The 20,229-nt window shown below is 44.8% G+C and overlaps 1 protein-coding gene across 1 annotated transcript in view; it reads right to left on the reverse strand.

Moving 5' to 3' along the window:
• The window catches only part of LOC128057740 (guanylate cyclase soluble subunit beta-2-like), a 46,882-nt gene that overhangs the window by 19,505 nt on the left and 7,148 nt on the right, over positions 1-20,229 (reverse strand). Inside the window, 10 exon segments of the mRNA XM_052650234.1 lie at positions 257-328; positions 331-529; positions 531-577; positions 5,715-5,931; positions 7,393-7,496; positions 9,168-9,279; positions 10,302-10,498; positions 11,543-11,642; positions 15,383-15,513; positions 15,516-15,542. Of these exon segments, the coding sequence (XP_052506194.1) occupies positions 257-328; positions 331-529; positions 531-577; positions 5,715-5,931; positions 7,393-7,496; positions 9,168-9,279; positions 10,302-10,498; positions 11,543-11,642; positions 15,383-15,513; positions 15,516-15,542 (1,206 nt within the window).

Raw genomic sequence — 20,229 nt, forward strand, 5'->3', positions numbered from 1 at the left:
TACGGAGTCAGACACGACTGAGCCACTGCCACTTTCATTACCACGTCATTTCCAATTGTGGTGAAGAACCCTATATGGTCACTATTATTATTCTCAAGGTAGAAAGAAGAAAGCTAGGCTATGGAGCTTAAGTAATGAGCCCAAGACCACAGTTGCTAACAAGCGATGGAGACAGACTCCAAACCTTGATCTGCCTGGTTTCAGAGCGGGCGCCCCCAGCCAGCAAGGCGCCCTGTGCGGGGCCGGCACACCTCACCTGCGGCGACCTTCCTGCCCTCCTTCAGCTGGTTGGCCACGTGCTCAGGCAGCATGGCGTACAGCAAGGTCTGGTCTTCTTCTTTTCTGCGGCCAAGTGCGTGGAGAGGACCCGCAGCTCCTCCTTCTTCCTCTCCAGCTGGTTGGACAGCTCGATCTCCGCCAGGCGCTGCTGGTTGAGGAGGATGAGGTCCCTGGTGGGGTCGTGGGGGGCGATGTGGGAGAGGTGCATCCGGCGCTCCTCCAGCTCCTGCAGGCTGCGGAGCCTGGGGGAGCCACAGGTACAACACGCGGCGCAGGGGCTCCGTCCAGATCATCTGGCCTTCCGCCCGGGAGAGAGATGGGACACGGCGGCAGGGCACAAGACGCCCGACCGCCACCCCCACGGCCAGCCCTGCTCACACGGCTCAGTTGCGCTCCTCCCCTCTCCGTGAAGGTCCTGAAAGTCCTCTCCTTTCTTCCTGTCTCCACGTCCTGCACTCCCCCTCTGTCCACAGCAGCTCTCTCCACCGCTGCTTTTCTAACCTTGAAGGGACCCCCGTCCATGACCTCCAAACTACCTTTCCTGTAACACAAGTCTTTTCCTCACTGGGCCCTTCTGCCATTTAAGGGCATAGAGCTAATCCTGCTTCCTGGAATCTATCTCACTTCTGGGGACTTTTCTGACCCTGCTTTCACTTAGATTTCTCCTACCTCTTTCCATCTCTCCTTTAGGACTTTCACTCAACCCTTAGATGCTGGCGTCAGCATGCCCCAACTGCACTCCCACAGTGAATTTATGGAAAAACCTTGCTTCCTGGACTCAAGATACCTATTACTTTTAACAATTTATGTCTGTTCTCTTATTATAAAAGCAGTAGACATTCACTGCAGAAAATGCAAAAAAGTGGAAGAAAATAATAAAAATCACCCACAATCACACCACTGATAATTGCTGTTAAGATTTGGAGGTATATCTTTTCACTCCCCCAAAATGGGATTATCAGCCATCTTCTTTGAGTAAGCTCAATTTTTCACTTAAATTCTATAATAGATATTCTTTCATAGCATTAAATATATATAGGTGTCACTGTTTGCTGGGTACAGGAGTTATACTGTATTTAAGCAATAAGCTAATATTGATTATATTATATCTATTTCATCATTCCATATACAGTGAACTACCTTGAAATACTGAGTGTGATCACTCACCTAGAGCCAGACATCCTGGAATGTGAAGTCAAGTGGGCCTTAGAAAGCCTCACTACAAACAAAGCTAGTGGAGGTGATGGAATTCCAGTTGAGCTATTTCAAATCCTGGAAGATGATGCTGTGAAGGTGCTGCCCTCAATATGCCAGCAAATTTGGAAAACTCAGCAGTGGCCACAGGACTGGAAAAGGTCAGTTTTCATTCCAATCCCAAAGAAAGGCAATGCCAAAGAATGCTCAAACTACTGCACAATTGCACTCATCTCACACACTAGTAAAGCAATGCTCAAAATTCTCCAAGCCAGGCTTCAGCAATACATGAACCATGAACTCCCTGATGTTCAAGCTGGTTTTAGAAAAGGCAGAGGAACCAGAGATCAAATCGCCAACAACCACTGGATCATGGAAAAAGCAAGAGAGTTCCAGAAAAACATCTATTTCTGCTTTACTGACTATGCCAAAGCCTTTGACTGTGTGGATCACAATAAACTGTGGAAAATTCTGAAAGAGATGGGAATACCAGACCACCTGACCTGTCTCTTGAGAAACCTATATGCAGGTCAGGAAGCAACAGTTAGAACTGGACATGGAACAACAAACTGGTTCCAAATAGGAAAAGGAGTACGTCAAGGCTGTATATTGTCACCCTGCTTATTTAACTTACATGCAGAGTACATCATGAGAAACACTGGGCTGGAAGAAGCACAAACTGGAATCAAGATTGCCGGGAGAAATATCAATCACCTCAGATATGCAGATGACACCACCCTTATGGCAGAAAGTGAAGAGGAACTAAAAAGCCTCTTGATGAAAGTGAAAGTGGAGAGTGAAAAAGTTGGCTTAAAGCTCAACATTCAGAAAACTAAGATCATGGCATCCAGTCCCATCACTTCATGGGAAATAGATGGGGAAACAGTAGAAACAGTGTCAGACTTTATCTTTTTGGGCTCCAAAATCACTGTAGATGGTGACTGCAGTCATGAAATTAAAAGACGCTTACTCCTTGGAAGAAAAGTTATGACCAACCTAGATAGCATATTGAAAAGCAGAGACATTACTTTGCCAACAAAGGTCCGTTTAGTCAAGGCTATGGTTTTTCCAGTAGTCATGTATGGATGTGAGAGTTGGACTGTGAAGAAACCTGAGTGCCGAAGAATTGATGCTTTTGAACTGCAGTGTTGGAGAAGACTCTTGAGAGTCCCTTGGACTGCAAAGAGATCCAACCAGTCCATTCTGAAGGAGATCAGCCTTGGGATTACTTTGGAAGGAATGATGCTGAAGCTGAAACTCCAGTACTTTGGCCCCCTCGTGCGAAGAGTTGACTCATTGGAAAAGACTCATGCTGGGAGGGATTGGGGGCAGGAGGAAAAGGGGACGACAGAGGATGAGATGGCTGGATGGCATCACCGACTCGATGGACATGAGTTTGAGTGAACTCCGGTAGATGGTGATGGACAGGGAGGCCTGGCATGCTGTGGTTCATGGGACCGCAAAGAGTCGGACACGACTGAGCGACTGAACTGAACTGAACCTTGAAGTACATCATTGTGCATAATTGTGGCTATTTTGTTAAAGGATATACTCTTAGGCAAAAAATATGCTCCTTTTAAGATTTTTGATACATATTGCCAAATTGCCCTCTAAATTGTGACAGTTTATAGTCCTTGTTAAAATGATTTATTATTGTCTTTTAGGTGTTTATACATGGATGTTTCCAACTGGGCTCACCTTTAGTCCCATCTACAAATCTCTTTTCTTAACTCTTTTATCACAGACATTTTTAGTTCCTACCATAACTCGGGCACACTGCTGTAGGTATGGAAGAGGATACTGACAAAGTTGTACTCAAGTTCTCAATACCGTCTTTCCTTAATCGCACCTTTATGACCAGTTACCTAAGCAAGAAAGCTAATAATTACCCAAATATTCTCTTTTTTAACCTCTACACCAGTTTCTGCCTTAACTCCCTCATGAGTCTGTTCCCCCGTCAGCACCCCAGGGTCCCTGCTTGGCTGCACTCAGCACTCTGAGCTTCCCTCCTGCTCTCCAGGGGCGGCATCCCCTGGCCTCCAGGCTCCATCTTCTCAACACCCCTGGTCCATCCTTCACGTGGCTCCAGAATGACCATTCTAAATCTCAAATCTGATCACAGTAGACACGTAAAAAATGTCTCCAACTACAGGATAAAGCTCAAGTCCTCATCTCACCAGCTCTTCTCCCATCATTCCACTCTTAAGTTCAATCAGTGTTCCCAGAACATGTCATTTTCGTCTCAGATGTCCCCACCACTCTGCCTGTGTTTTTGCCTACAATACCTACTAGTCCAACAGAAAGCTCAATGTGCGCCTTGTAGCATGTTAAAAAATTAATTCAAAATGGGTCAAAGACGAAATGTAAGAGCTAAACCAATAAAACCCTTAGAAGAAATCATAAGAAAAGCTTCATGACGTTGGATTTGGCAATGATTTCTCTGATGTGACAGCAAAACCACAGGCAACAAAAGGAAAAATAGGTAAATTGGAGAATATCAAAATTAACACCTTGTGTGCCAACAATACAATCGACAGAGTGAAAAGAAAACCCACAGGGTGGGAGAAAATATTTGCAAATGATAAGGGGTTAATATCTGGAATACATGAAGAACTCTTACAACACAACAATAAAATCCAAACAACCTGATTGAGAAATGGGCAAATAATTTGAATAGACATTTCTCCAAAGAAGATATACAAATGGCACTGAACATCACTAATTGTTAGGGAAATGCAAACTAAAACCACGGTGAGATACCACTTCATACCCATTCAGTTCAGTTCAGTCGCTCAGTCGTGTCCGACTCTTCGCAACCCCATGAATCGCAGCACGCCAGGCCTCCCTGTCCATCACCAACTCCCGGAGTTCACTCAGACTCACTCACATCCATCGAGTCAGTGATGCCATCCAGCCACCTCATCCTCTGTCGTCCCCTTCTCCTCCTGCCTCCAATCTCTCCCAGCATTAGAGTCTTTTCCAATGAGTCAACTCTTCGCATGAGGTGGCCAAAGTACTGGAGTTTCAGCTTTAGCATCATTCCTTCCAAAGAAATCCCAGGGCTGATTTCCTTCAGAATGGACTGGTTGGATCTCCTTGCAGTCCAAGGGACTCATACCCATTAGGATACTATTATTAAAAAAAAAACAAAAAAAAAAACCCACCAAAACCAGAAACAAACAGTAACAGAAAAGAACACATATCTATGAGAAAGCAGACAGATTGGAACCCTTGTGAACTACTGATGGAAATATGAAATGGTGCAGCTGCTATGGAAAACAGTATGGCAGTTTCTCAATAAATTAAAAATAGGATTGCCATGTGATCCAGCAATTCCACTTGCGGATATAAACTGAAAGGAAGTGAAAGTAGGGACTCGATGAAACGTCTGTACACCCATGTTCCCAGGAGCATTATTCATTATTCAAAAAGTGAAAGCAGCGCAACAATCCACTGACAGATGAGTGAATAAGTAAAGTATAGTCTATACATGTGGGAATAATAATAATTCAGCCTTAAAAAGGAAGGGAATTCTGACATGTGACAACACGGATGAACCTTGAGGACATTACGCTAAGTGAAAATCGACAGTCACTAGGACAAATACTATATGGTTCCACTTATATGAGGAACCTAAATTAATCAGATTCATAGAGACAGAAAGCAGAGTGGTGGTTGTCAGGATGCGGGGTTGGGGAAAACAAGGAGTTGGTGTTTCATGAGCATAGAGTTTCAGTTTTGCAAGATGATTAACTTCTGGAGATGGATGGTGGTGTTGGCACAACTTTGTGAATGCACTTACCCCTACTGAACTGTACACTGAAAAAGGGTTAAAATGATAGACTTCATATTCTGTAAATTTTACTATAATTGAAACAAAGCCAAAACAAAAATGTGTGCCCTATTAACAGTAAGGCAGATGATCACGTTACTGTATAAAGGACAGACCATTACTTGAGTACAAATAGTACCACCTGTATTCTGAAAATTCTGGTAACAGAAACCAGAACTTTATAATTACATGTAAATATAATCAGAGTTCCTTTATGCCTAAACTAGACATGGTTTAAAGAAATAAAATATATTGCTACCAGATGAAGCCAAATGGAAAAAACATACGCCGCTGTCAATGTAGTCCCCCACTTTTTAGCCAACTTTTTTGAGGAAATTAGAAAACTGCTTCTTCCCTTTCTGTCTGGTCTCCCAGGGCAGAGAGCAACCAGGAAGGAGCAAGTAACTACCTCGGAGTTTGAGCGCAGGCTGACTTCTCCAGGCTGCAGGCAGCATCTCCCTGCGCGCCTTCAGGACAAATTGACTGTTGATAAATTTGCAGATGCTGAAAATGTTGAAGGTGACTTGGGGATGGACAATGGAGAAGTACTCATCTAATCGAATCATCTGGGTCTGGAGACCTGGGACGTACTTCTGAATGCTCACTCCAGCTTGTTTAACCTGCAGCTATCCACAGGGGACACACGTAAGACCGCGGAAGAGACAGCAACCTGAACAGTAAACGTTCCCCTAGAAATAACACAGCCCACCATGCTTTGTGACTCGCTACGGGTGAAGGGAATGAAATAAATACCACGGTAGTGATGAAGCATTTAAAAGGCAAACCTGCAGCTGACCTCTGAAAGAGAAAAGATCAGCATGGGAGGGCCTGAGAGCACATTCACTTCTTGACTCACAGGAAAGAGGTTAAAGCTGTCCATGGGGATAACAGTTCTTTCTGAGCTTCAGTCCTGTCTTCTGACTTTGTCTCTCTTTGGAATTAACTAATAAAGGAATGAGAAAATTCTGTAGCTTGGACCTGACACCCAGATCTGGATGAAGAAAGGAATTCATGATGGAGGTGGGGTCACCTTTCACTGCCATCTCCAGGGAACACACAGAAGGAAAAAACAAAATAAGTGTCCTTTACATAAAAAGTCCAACCAGAGTTATCCAGGAACACTCAAATTAACTTCACTCTGTCAGGCTATAGAAATCAACCTAACCATATGGAATAAGGGTCGTTAAATTGTCTATTTCTATGCCCAAAACCTAAAAAGAAAGGGAGTGTTTAAGTAGATCAGAATTTTAAATATTAATAGTAGCAGTAATTATAATTAATACTAATATCCTAATGGCACTGGGGGAAAGTCACAGTACATAGCTTTATAATGTATAGTTATTTCACCCAGGGGTGTTTGATTTTCTCAGATCATAAATTCTTTGCAGCCAGAGATGACCCTCATGTGATGTTTCCTCAAACATCACAGAATCTGTATCCAGCATCTACTGGTAAGGGATCATGTGACATATATATGCATTCACATAAATATCAGAGCAAGTCAGAATGGCTGAAGGCATTTTTAACTGGCAGTTTGGGGACCAAATTTATTTTGCCCTTAAATGAGTTTATAATTCAATTTTATCAATCACTTTTATCCAAGGAAACTGACCACATTTAAATGATCACTGTCCACCACCCCTCCCACAGAACAGTGGGTACAGGCCTCTCCCTCCTTCTTCAGGATGCAGAAAGACAAGCCTGGTGGAACTGAGCCATCCATGGTGGCTGTAAAGATGGGGATTGGTCGCATTTAGAGTCCCACCCTGCCACTGCTGCTGTGGGCTTTTGTCTCTTGCTGGAGTGACTTCAGTGTCCCTTCTCTTTTCTCTAACGGCAAATTTGCTCATGCATCTACTGGTTCAAACCCCCTGGAACTGCTCTCTTCCACATCCATCAGGAAGATGCTGCATTCTGGAAGATGCCACAATGAGAAGGAAGGTAGCAGTCCTACCAGGCTAAATCCTAGCCTCCCAAACCCTGGGTACTCCTCAGAGACTTGAAAGTCCCCACCAGCTGTCAAAGACTATGAGACTTACTCCCCTCCCCAGCCTATCCCCCGTTCAAAAGAGACAAGCCCCCCTTACTGATTCATCAAATATCATGTGAAAGGCAAAAGCAGTGCAGAAGGTCGTCGCCTCTATCCAGAGCCGCTCGGGATAAATCGGCTCAAAGGTGTCCCTGAGATGCCCTGGATGGAGAAAAAGAATCAACATTCATTCACAGACAACACTTGGGCCACCAACCCCAGAGACTACCTCAAACGTTTTCCCGGCAAAGCGCAGTCCTGCCCCTTGGCATCTCAAGCTCCCTCAGCATCTCCAGATGGCCACGGCAATTCTGCTTCCAAATTAAAACAAACAGAAAACTTGCTACCAGGTTGAGAAGCGCCCCCCCTGCCCCCTGCCAAGTTTCTGCCCGCCGCTCAAGAGTTCCTGGGCCAATTGATTGTGTCTCGCCATGAAAACAGGGCCGGCATTGAAACGCTGACAGCCAGACAATGAGCTCGCCGAGTGCAGTGCGTGCGCCCGGCCGGCGTCAGGGACATTTGCCATGGAGCTCTGCAGACTGACAGTTTTGGGTGGCACATGAAAATTTCATCCAACAGCCCTATTTGGCAGGGCGTGGAGATTCGAAACGGAGCCTTTTTGATATGAAAATCTCCTAGACAAAGGATGTCAATTGCATGTTTGACTCGCTTGCAGAGGCTTGAAGGCCTCAAAATGCAGTCCTTTGAGCGCAGTTGATCTTCTCCCAGACGCATGTCGTCATGACCCATGGTTTATGACCAGGGGTCTCCAGCCCCCTGTTCTGACTCAGGTCTTATGTGCTGATCATGAGACCGGACATCAGCAGGGGCATGCCTTTGAGAGCCTGATACCTTCCCTTCACAGGGGGAAGACGGAGCCCTTAGGCTCCCCAGGGACACGGCCAGAACTCTGTGATCCTGGCTCCCGACAGAGCGTCCTTCACACTCCTGGACACCATGGTTTTTATCTACAGACTTCCGGGCCAGAAATGCCTTGCAGTCCCGAAGGCCTGAGAAGCTGCCACAAGCTCCTGTTATTGATAATACGTCAGCATTGATCTGCCTCCTCTTCAACACAGTCACCAACGGGAGCTCAGTCCTGTCTCCCCTCCAGCAGCTTCCCCCGACTGCAAGGGAGACTGTGCCTCCGTGTCACCCCCAGCACAAGTGAAAGGGGCAAAGGAAGGCAAGTTAGAGCTAGTGTTTTGAAGCTATAAACCACGCCCACCAAATCCAAGCTCTGCAGAAATCAGTGACCATCCTCAGGATTCACGCCAAGTGGGTCTTCCACCAGCTTGTACCCTATCCCAAAGGGGTTAACCTTCCGTATCTTTCCCATTGCTTCTCAGGAAATGTTTTTGTGGTTTTTTTTTTTTTTCCAGTATAGTTGGTTTAAAATGTTGTGTTAGTTTCTGCTATCACAAGGTAGGGTGAAAGTTGCTCAGTCGTGTCCCACTCTTTGTGACCCCATGGACTGTAGCCCACCAGGCTCCTCTGTCCAAGGAATTCTCCAGGCAAGAATACTGGAGTGGGTTGCCATTTCCTTCTCTAGGGGATCTTCCAGACCCAGGGATTAAACAGGTCTCCTGCATTGCGGGCAGATTCTTTCCCATCTGAGCCACCCTGCTGTATACCATAGTGAATCCATTATACGCATACATATATCCTTTCTCTTTTAGATTAGTTCCTCTGAAATTATTTCAATTAATAAACCAGATGAATCCAGGGTTGAAAAAGAAATCAGTGGCATCCTGATGATAGAGGACTTGGCCCATTTGTGTGCAGGAAACAATTACCCTGGTCTCAGAGTTGAAGTCAAGAGAGCCCACTCACCTTTTCCGAACATGACTATGTTCCTCACAACTTCCCAGCGGGACTCCTTCACGGCATAAATAGAGACACTCAAATATTTCTCTTTCATCCTAAGGAAAGCTGCCTCCGGGGTCTGCAGATAGCAGGGAGAGAAGCATACACCGCTGGTCATGTGACTGGTCATGTGACAGGAGGTGCACAAGCCCCTTTGGCTAGGATGGGGCCAGAGGAACAATGGGGCCATGCAAGGTCAACTTTAGCAAGATTTCATAAGCCCCAAGACTATTATCCAATGAATCCTCATGCTGTTTCTCCACCAAAGGCAGCATTATATAAGACAGCAGATTATAAAATCTCAAGGGGGGTGGTGTTGGTGACAGGAAAATCACCTGGTGACTTCTCTTCCTGTGGGTGAAGATTCTGCAGTGAGCAAAGCAAGCTTTGAACACTCTGAGATGCAAACATTGTGTGCTCCAGGAATCACAGGCTTCTCTGGATAGTCCTGTGAGCTCTGTGGACACAGAGAGTCATGCACCTGATAGATATGGTCCCTAAATGGATGACAGTCACTCCACAGGCTGCAAGCAAGGCAGCGGTTCGCAGGCTTCTGAGTTCCCTCCAGCCCCCAGCCTGGCCCCAGCTGCAGAAATGGGCACTCGGGACTTAAAAGGTCAATTTGCATCATGGGAATTGCAAAACAAGCCACAAGCTCCAAATTTCAAGGCCTTGATAGTTTTTTAACAGGCAAAAATGTGCCAGGCTAAGGTCCATTCCCAAAGAGCCTCCCAATTTTTATTCAAATGAGCTTAGCCCAGTGGCTCTCAACCAACAGTAACTTTGTTTCCCACTCCTGCTCTGAGGACACTTGGCAGTGCCCAGAGACGTTTTTGCTTGCCGCAACCCGGGTGGTGGGGGGAGAGCTGGGTGCCACTATCATCCAGTGAGTAGTCCAAGGATGCTGCTAAACTCCCACAGGACCACCCATCATAACGAAGAATTATCTGGTCCAGAATGTCAGCAGGGCTGAGACTGAAACACCCCGCCCTAACTCCACTTTTAGAAGGTCCAGTTGATTCTGTTCTTTGCATCAATTGTTCTGAGACTGGTCGCTCCCCAGAGAAACTGTGCTTTCTGAAAACACACCACACCCGGTACCTCTCGACCTCTCTGGCTGTCCTGACTGTCTTGTGATCCCTTTGGCTTTGCCCTTCTCATCTGTCCGTGTGACTTTTGCACAACCAGAAACACTACGTGTTCCTTCTTCCCCGTCCTCTCCTCCTCCTGATTCACGTCAAGGATGTCCACAGTCACGTCAGTGTCTAAGAAGTCCTTGGCCACAGCTTCAATGATCCCTGCAGCAGAAGGGCAGGTGAGGGATGGCAGAAGGCAAAATCTTAAAGCAAATCAAGTTATACAACGTTTGACAAATATTTCCGAGTCCACCAAGCCTAGGCCCTGTGTCAGAGCAGGCAGCACGTGACAGATTAATAAACTAAAAATAATAACTTAAAGGTGGCGATTTCTATAACTAGGCACTAAATATATTCCCACCACTCTAATTTCTAGTTTGGCATCTATTCATTGGTTTGTTTTTTCCAGGAACGCATGCAACTCATTAAACAAACTCTAGAGAAAATGTAAGAAAAAGTCAACTCTAAAAGTATTAACGATCACTTTTTTTTAAGTGTTCCTCTAAAAATCTATCCCAGGGTTTTAACATAAAACATCAGAAAAGCATGCATGAAGATGTTCACTTCAGCACTGTTTGCAACAGCAAAAGAGTAGAATCCACTGAAAATTCAACAATAGGTGACTAGTTAATTACGATATAGAATATGAGTCAGCCATTGAAGACGCGGCTTTAAAGACTCTGTGAGGAGCTTCCCTGGAGGTCCCAGTGGTTAAGACTTCCCCTTCCAATGCAGGGGGTGTGGGCTTGATCACTAGTCTGGGAGCTAAGATGCCTCTTGGCCAAAAAACCAAAACATAATAACAAATTCAATACAGACTTTAAAAATGATCCACAGCAAAAAAAAAAATAAAGAAAATCTTGAAAAACAATAAAGACTGTGAAACTCTGAAAGGGTGCTTTTTCTATAATACTGAATGCAACAAAAGGATATAAAATAATATGCAGAGTTATCACAATTACGTGACAACTCACATGATGGAAATGCTGAAATGAAAATCATTCCTCCGTTTGGTACTTGGAAACTTATTTCAAGGCTCAACTTTGGGAGTTATGGTCACGATAGCAAAAAGTCAGGCTACGAAAGAGATGGGACTTGAACTTCCTAACCACAGCCGACTCTTACTCATTCTGGGGAATCTATGGGGAAAGACATCCTTACTCCATAGACCTCATAGCTCTGGGTCTGGTTAAGCCATCCCCCTACCTGGTACAATGTGGCACAGACCGCTTCTATCAGAGTAGTAATGGAGAAGCATCTTCCCCTCTGCCCCTCTCTCCACACGAAAGGATGGTGCGTTCATCTCCTTTTTAAAAGACACAGTACATTTTTCCCAGTGGATACAGGTTATCTAAACTATGCTCTTGAGACTTTGTGAAGCAACAGTACTTACTTATCACGTCACATAGAACTGTATCCCCAACCCCCTTCCAATCATATCCACTGGAGAGTGGCCTAGGTCCCTACAGGTCCTTAGAACAGTCAGGGAGGAACTTTCTACACCTCTAGGATAGGCTGGGGTCTTTGACCCTTGTCTAGCAGGAAGAAGTTTCGTAAGAAAAGACCTCCAGCCCCATAGCCCTTAAGAACAAGGGTATAGAGTCTTTCCAGGGGAATGAGACAGGCTGGGACCCTTTGCTGCAGTCTCTGCAATGCTTGCGCCTATACACACCTCTTCTCAAGCAACAAAATACAAAGAAACTGTATGGGGCTAAAAATAACCATGTGCATGCAAGCGGTTGGGGCAAATTCTGGACAAAAGATACAGAGACCAAAAATCCCCTACTGCTACTTCTGAAGAGCCAGGAGCAAAAACTTGGTGTCAGGAGCAAAAGCAGGGTCCTGAGCATGCCCCTGCACTCAGCACCACCAGAGGGGTGGGCAAAACGCCTAAGCCAGCCCCCCAGCTCGAGCCCTGGACATACCCCTGCCCTCACCCCATATGGGGAACCAGCATTGCTCCCTTTGGGGAGTAGGCATGCAAGGGCAGCTGTTATTTGTTCTTGCTCCCTCTGCTTCAGTGTTAATAAGTTCAGTTGTGTCTGACTCTGTGAGATCCTATGGGCTGCAGCCTGCCAGGCTCCTCTGTCCATGGGATTCTCCAGACAAGAATACTGGAGTGAGTTGCCATGCCCTCCTCCTCTGCTGCACTAGGGGCTCCAATAAAGCCTTGCCCCCCTCCAAAAAAAAACACCCACGATTTTTCAGCCCCTTAAAGTCAGGAATTTTATATTATACCTAATCACCTAACCAACTCTATATGCAAGTATTATTGCTGCTGTTGTTTAATCACTAAGTCATGCACAACTCTTTTGTGATCCCCTGGACTGTAGCCTGCCAGGCTCCTCTGTCTGTGGGATTCTCCAGGCCAGAATACTGGAGTGGGTTGCCTTTTCCTTCTCCAAGGGATCGTCCCGACCCAGGGTTTGAACTCATGCCTCCTGCATTGGCAGAAGGATTCTTTACCACTGAGGGACCAGGGAAGCCAAGTGTAAAGAGGAGGAAATTGAGGCTCAGGGAGGTTAAGGCCAGACTCACTTTAGAACATTATTGACCCCCCAAATGAGTCTTTCCACCATGCCATGCTGCTTCTGTCTATACTCCAAGAGGTGGCTGGCTGCGTGCTTGGCCTGTGACCAAGTGACCATGAGCATCTTCAGTCTGAATGAGCAGGAGCTTGGAGGAATTGGCAAGTGGAGAAAAGTTCGTCTCTTGCTCTGGAAACATAAGGCCATCTGTGCTGCAGTGTTGCACATCTGAAAAATCAAGGCTACATCCGAAGAGACCATCTTGCTCTGGGAATAAATGTTGACATCCAAGTAGGTACCATGTCATGATAGATGGCGCCAGGATGTCAGGATAATCCCTATGGATGAGTGAAAAATTTGGGGTGTTATTTTGGCGGGGGGGGCGGGGAGATGCCAAGGGGAATCCCTGAGAGTAGCTCTTTTCTTGCTCGCTTGGGTAGTAAGCAGCTCAGCACCCGGGTTCACAGCTTTTGGCCTGAATGAGGGAAGAGATTAAGGACGTGGGTTCCTTCTGAGATTTTTGCTCTCTCCCACAGTGGTGGTGGTAGTGGAGGGTGGGGGTGAGAGAGTCAGAAGGAGGTAAAGAGGGGGTGCTAGTTAAAATGAGGGTTTTTCCCCAAGTATCTATCTTTCCAAAAGCATATACATTGAGTATAGATGGGCATGCTTACATTTGAGTAATCTGAAGATTTGAGGCAGCACAATGTAAAAATATGATAAAACAGGAAAAAGTTACTTTAAAAAATTATATCCAAAGCCTACCTAGTGAGAAATAACAATAATAATAGAATGCAAAAGGGCTGAAACGAAACACAAGCTTTTGCTAGCATTTTACCCTCACTTTGCACCCAAGCCTCAGCTACTTTCTAGACACAGTTCTTGAAGCTGGTGTTTTAATCCTTCTGGTCATGTCTCCAACCCTCTAAATATTAAGACTGTGCTTTTATATTTTACTTGAAATGTGATTTTATAAAAGTGGAGAATCAGGGCAATGGGAAAATACTGAGAAGCCAACCAGAACATTGTTTTTGGAGACAGACACACCTGGGGATGGGTCCTGACTCAGCCCCCACAAGCTGGGCTATTTAGGACAGTTACTTTGCCTTTCTGGACCTCAGTTTTCTCATCTGTATAATGGGAAAAATAAGAGTGCCTAATCTTAGGGGTAAGAGGATAATTCAATGTTTATACACTACTTAGCCCAACATCTGTCTCATAATTGGCACTCAAATGAAATTCAGCTAAAAAATAACAAGATGAATGGCACAGTTAAAACCAGAAATACAAACCTTAAGATTTTACCAAATTACTAGAGATAGACATAAAGAAAAAGTCAGCTTTATCTTATTGTATTTTTGCCTAAAGAGATGATCTATAATCTTTTGCCTGGAAATCTATCAGATATCATTGCATACATTTTATTTCAGCTCATATAACATTTATATATTTTATTTATCTCATTATATGCAAAATGTCCTCACTGACACCAGAGAAGTTCTAGTCTATTGCTCCTCTCATTATCGTTTAGTCGCTAAGTCATGTCTGACTCTTTTGTGACCCCATGCACTAGCCCACCAGGCTCCTCTGTCCATGGGATTTCTCAGACAGAATGTTGGAATGACTTGCCATTTCCTTCTCCAGGGGATCTTCTCGACCTGGGGATCAAACCCTCATCTGCACTGCAGGCGGATTCTGTACCACTGAGCCACCTGGGAACTCCCTCAAGAGTAGTCTGAGCATTCAGTATAGAAATGGTGAAGAGAAAGCTTAGCAAACTGTAAAGGGCCCTAAAAACAAATATCAACTCTTTTATATAAAATAATAAGCTATTATTATGACATGCGCAAATGCCACTTTGTCTCTTTAATACAGCATTTTCCTTTTAAAAAAAAAAGGAAAAGTGAGCCTGGCCATTTAAATTTCCACCGGTGCCTCCAAACAGGAAAACCAAGAACTGAACTCCAGCAGGACAGATCCCAGTAGGGAAATCAGTTTAGCACCTCAGGTAGTCATGCCATGGGTTAATCAGAGTTGGGTGGTGTCCGATTCCGGCTCTTGGCCCTGTGAAGACATTGCATCTAATACATGAATGAATGAATCTGGCTGCACAAGTTATTTATCAGCTCCTTCTAGGCCAGGAAACCTGAGGAGAGAATTTGCAAATCCCCTGAAACCTGACTGGTTCCCAGTCTTTGTTCCCATTGTGATTAATCATTAAATCTTCTGGACTTAATGTCAAACCCCCAGCAGCTACCATCAACAGGGGCTGTCCCCCAGCACAAAGTCAACCTCTCCAGCTTGCCCTTCTTTGATCATTGCAGCCAGTTTATAAAAGTAGCCAACAAGTTTTCATTTTCCATTCGTGCCCCCAGAAAACACCCCACTGATGCCATGTACCAAGGATTCCACAAGCCCCTGGCAACTGCAGCCTCTTAGGGGAGGTGGCGAGATGACCCAGGACTGCTAGAAACACCTGCTTTCTCTCAGGGCCACTGAGCTCTGACCCAGATGGGCTTACCTGATAGGAGTGCGCCAGATAGCTATGGAGGGCATCTAGGTTTTCAATAAACTCTGTGAGGTTTCCCCCCAGTGTCCGTAACATCCAGTCATAGCCAGACATTTTGCAGAATTTAAAGAAGTATTCCCCAAGAGTTTCAGAATGGCTTCCATGGAGACCCCTGTGGAACCCAAAATACAAGCCCTGGCCAGGTGAAATACTAAATTCCACTCGTGTCTTTTCCAAAGGTGATGAGCCCCTGGGAAGAGAACTTCTGAAAAGTGCATGGACACATGTGGAATTGTTGCTTCCTCTTTCCTCCTTCCACCCCTCCTTTCCTGCTGTTAATAAATCTAGCTTATTCAAGGTGAGAAAAAAAAATAGCTGTGTTGTGGGCCCCCTAGGCTGAAGCTCTGAGCAGGTGCATCCTGTCACCTGCTGGGAAAACAACCCCAGAGGCCTCTCCATCCCCAGGACCTCTGTCAGGAGGGCTGGGCTGTTTGCAAAGTTGAGTCTTAAAGTGGCAGTGTGCTAGGGGCTGGTGCACCGGGATGACCCAGAGGGAGGGGATGGGGAGGGAGGTGGGAGGGGGGCTCAGGATGAGGAACACATGTATACTCGTGGCAGATTCATGTCAGTGTATGGCAAAACCACTACAATATTGTAAAGTAATTAGCCTCCAATTAAAATAAATAAATCTATATTTTTAAAAGTTTTAAAAAATTAAAAAGTTAGAAAAAAAAAAGTGGCCATGGCAGCCTTGTGCAGAAACACTGTCTGCTTGACTCTTAGGTTCTATAAAGGTACAAAAATCCATGAAGTTGCTGTTCCAGACACTGGTTATTCTGTTTCTGCCCATCCCACTTTGTTCATAGGAAAGGACCTCTGACTGTTTCTTGAGCAACCATCTTGGGTTTGGGTGTGGTTTTTCCCATCCCTGCTGGGCTTGGAGCCTCCTCTAGGATTCGTAGTTGAGAATGCTTGTAGCTAGACAGTTTCCCTTCAGTGAATTTAGGATTCCCCGAGTTTTCTAAGTCACGGGACATCAGGAATATGTAGGAAATGACAAGACAATGCAAGAAAGAACTAAAGACAAGTCGTAGACGCCTTAGTATATTTTTTGACAGTGTATAGGAGTCTAAAACATGCTTAGTATTCTGTCTTTTGTGTAGCAAATAAGGGGCAATAAGGAAATACGCATCTATCTACTTATTTGTGCAAAGATAAACACCAGAAACTACTGAGATTGGTTACCTATAGCAGTGGTCCCCAAACTTGTTGGCACCAGGGACCAGTTTTGTAGAAAACAGTGTTTCTACAGATCAGGAAGGAGGGGGATGATTTCAGGTTTGTTCAAGCACATTTGAAAAGACCCTGACGCTGGGAAAGATTGAGGGCAGGAGAAGAAGGGGATGACAGAAGATGAGATGGTTGGATGGCATCACCGACTCTCTAGACATGGGTTTGGGTAAACTCCGGGAGTTGGTGATGGACAGGGAGGCCTGGCGTGCTGTGGTTAATGGGGTCGCAAAGAGTCAGACACAACTGAGCGACTGAACTGAACAAGCACATTTATTGTGCACTTTGTTGCTATTATTATTACATCAGCTCCACCTCGATCATGCAGGATTAGATCGCAGAGGCTGGGGATCCCTGACCTACAGGGCGCTGGGAATGGGTGGAAATAGAACAGTCGTGGAGTGTGCGGGCATAGGGAGGGGGACTTCTCCAAGCAAAAGTTTTGCACAGTTCTGGTTTAGGGCATCATGTTAATGATTCTTACACTTGAAGAAATAAATACGGATAGAGAAAACTCCAAGATGGAATACAAACAGAGACAAATGATCAAAATAGTATTTCAACAGAAAAGTTCTGAAGAACCTAATAACCTAGGGGGCAACCAAATAGCCCAGGCAGCAAAAAAATAGTGAACTCTGAACACAGGATTTTGACTCTGTCCTTTAGGCTAAAGACAAAACGAACTTTAAATAAATATTTGACTATGTGAGTAGGCTTCCTTCCCACAGCGATGTGAGTTAGCAAATCTGAACTGACTTTCTGAATGCCCAAGGATTAAACTTATAAGTAAATATGTGGGAAATGATGGGAAGCAGGTTTCTCTTTGTATGAGAAAGAAGAAGAGTAGAAGGAAGCCTGTGGTGTGGATTAGGAAAGCTACCTAAGAAGACCACAGAACCCATCCCAGCTTCAGACAGATACAGATAGATAGATAGAGAATTTGAGCATTAGAATAACAAAAATATAAGATTATAGCCTATTAAGAAAAATAAGAGTAAAGAGTTCACACTGCTATAGATAGGGAAAATCCTTCTTGATAGTAGAAATTCAAATAATGAATTAAAAGGAATGATATGCCTAGAAAAAAATCACCATTTGACCACATTATAATTATGGATTCAAATAAGAATCACCAATGAATACTAAAATTAGGGAAGGGAGAGTTTGAGAGGCAACAAGATATAGACATAGTCTGAAAGTCTCTCTCATAAGATACTATTCAAAGGGGGAAAAATAATAACTTTACAGCAGAGAAACCTGGTAGATTCCATGTAAACCAAGCAATCAAATTAGCACCACTAATGGGACAAATAGGCATAAGATGTCTCCTATGATGAACTGGGAAGGACAAAACATAACCCTCTGGTCTTCCTGCCAAGAAAGTGTAGCCTGAACTGAATCACAAGAAGACAGCAGATAATCCTGAGTTGACGGGCATGTTACAACATGGCTAGCCAAGGGGACTTCCCTGACAGTCCTGTGGTTAAGATCTTGCCTTCCAGTGTAGGTGTGCCGGTTCAATCCCCGGTCAGGGAACTAACTCCCACGTGCCTTGTGGCCAAAACCAAAACAAAACCCTCATAAAAACAGAAGCAATATTGTAACAAAATCAAAAAAGACTTTTAAAACAATGATCTACATCAAAAAAATAGCTGACTAGCACTTTCTAAAGATGTCAACGTTACAAGACACAAAGACTCAGGGACTGTTCCAAACTACAGAAAGTCAAAGAAAAGTGACAACCAACTTGATCCAGGGTGTTCTTTTGTCCTATAGGACATTACTGGGAAAGCTGGGGAAATCTCAATCAAGTCTGTAGTTTAGATAACAGCGCCATAGCAACATTCATTTCCTGAACTGAACTGGTTACATAAGAGCACTTTTGGAATAAAGAGACATCATTTTCTTAACATACCAACGATTCAGGAAAAAAACATAGATATAGAGAGAAGGATACAGCCAATGTGGTAAAATGTTAACATTTTGGGAATATGGATGAAGAGCGTACGGCAATTCTTTGTACTATTCTTACAATCCTTCTGTGAGTTTGAAATCATGTCAAAGTAAAAAGGTTTCCCTGATTGTCCTGAAAAAACCTTAGGAAATCTAACATCAGGAGACCACAGTTCTCCACCACCAGCTGAGGTACAGCTGGCTCCCGGGTGTCTGGAACATTCAGAATTTTGCTAGGTAGAATCATGGCATTATGATTATGCCTTAAAATGCCTTTATCTTGTTAGAGATTCATACTGAAATATTTACGGGCACAATTACGGGAAACCTGAGATTCGCTTGAAGATTTTCCAGCAAAAACGAAATGAGAAATAAGGGAGGAGGAACCACAGAGAAGAAAAGAGATTGGCAAAATATGAATACTGATTGAAGCTGGGTGAGGGGGATGTGGGCTTCGGTGTGCAATTCTCTTGATTTATGTGTGTGGGTATGAAAAATTCTATTAAAAAGTGGTTTTTTGGTTTTTTGGTTTTTTTTTTTTTTTAATAGAAGTGTTCTTTGATGGCAGGAAAATAACAGTCGCTGAGTGTCTGTGCTTCGCTTCCCAGGAGAGAGAGAGCTGTAGGGCCTTTTGGGAAGCTTTTCAGTTGGAATGATGTATAAGCTCAAACTTTCTGACTTAACAAGCTTGGCTCTTCAGCATCACCAGGAAATGTTTACTACTTGCTGGGCAACAGCTCAAGGGACTGGAAAGAGCAGAGGTAGGCTGTGCAGGGCGGGTGGTGGGAGGGGATACCTGGTAAGGCCCAGGAGGGCCCAGAGCTGCCGCTGCCTGCACTGGGCCTTCTCTGGGCAAAGGGCCCTCTCCAGGCTGCCCTGCCCACAATCTCTGCCCTCCTCCTGTCACCCAGAAACAAGCGACAAGAGCTGCTCCTCTGGGGACCCACCTGAGGCACCCAGAAAAGCACGTGCTCTTCCACAAGACCGGGAAGGGACTGCCACGCATTTTCGAGATTTTTCCTTTGCAAATGGATCTCCCCCCCCCACCCCCCCGCCAAAGCTTGGGTACCCAAAGGAATAAGCTTCAGATACCTGGAAAGAACCATTTTTCTAGAGCACTCTTCTTCTCAACAATATTACTTCAACCAGGCATGAGATAACAGATGGGAACATCTTCTGTGAGGAGGTAGAGGCCTTTAAGGAAGGGAGAAGGGGACTGCCCTGGCGGTCCAGGTGGTTAAGACTCCAATGGGTGGGGCACAGGTTTCAATCCCTGGTGGGGGAACTAAGATCTCACATGCCACAGCTAAAAAATAGAAGGCAAAAAAAAAAAAAAAAAAAAAGGAACCGCTCTCCACGTTGGTACCATAGGTTACAAGGAGGAAAAGTGAGAGTGTTAGTCACTCAATCATGTCCCACTCTTTGCAACCCCGTGGACTGTAGCCCACCAGGCTCCTCTGTCCATGGGATTCTCCAGGCAAGAATATTGGAGTGGGTTGCCATGCCCTCCTCCAGGAGATCTTCCCGACCCAGAAATCAAACCCTGGTCTCCTGCATTCAGGCAGATCCTTTACTGTCTGAGCCACCAGGGAAGCCCCACAAGGAGGAAATAGATT

Source organism: Budorcas taxicolor, chromosome 12 (genome assembly GCF_023091745.1).
Source record: "Budorcas taxicolor isolate Tak-1 chromosome 12, Takin1.1, whole genome shotgun sequence".
NCBI lineage: Eukaryota > Metazoa > Chordata > Mammalia > Artiodactyla > Bovidae > Budorcas > Budorcas taxicolor.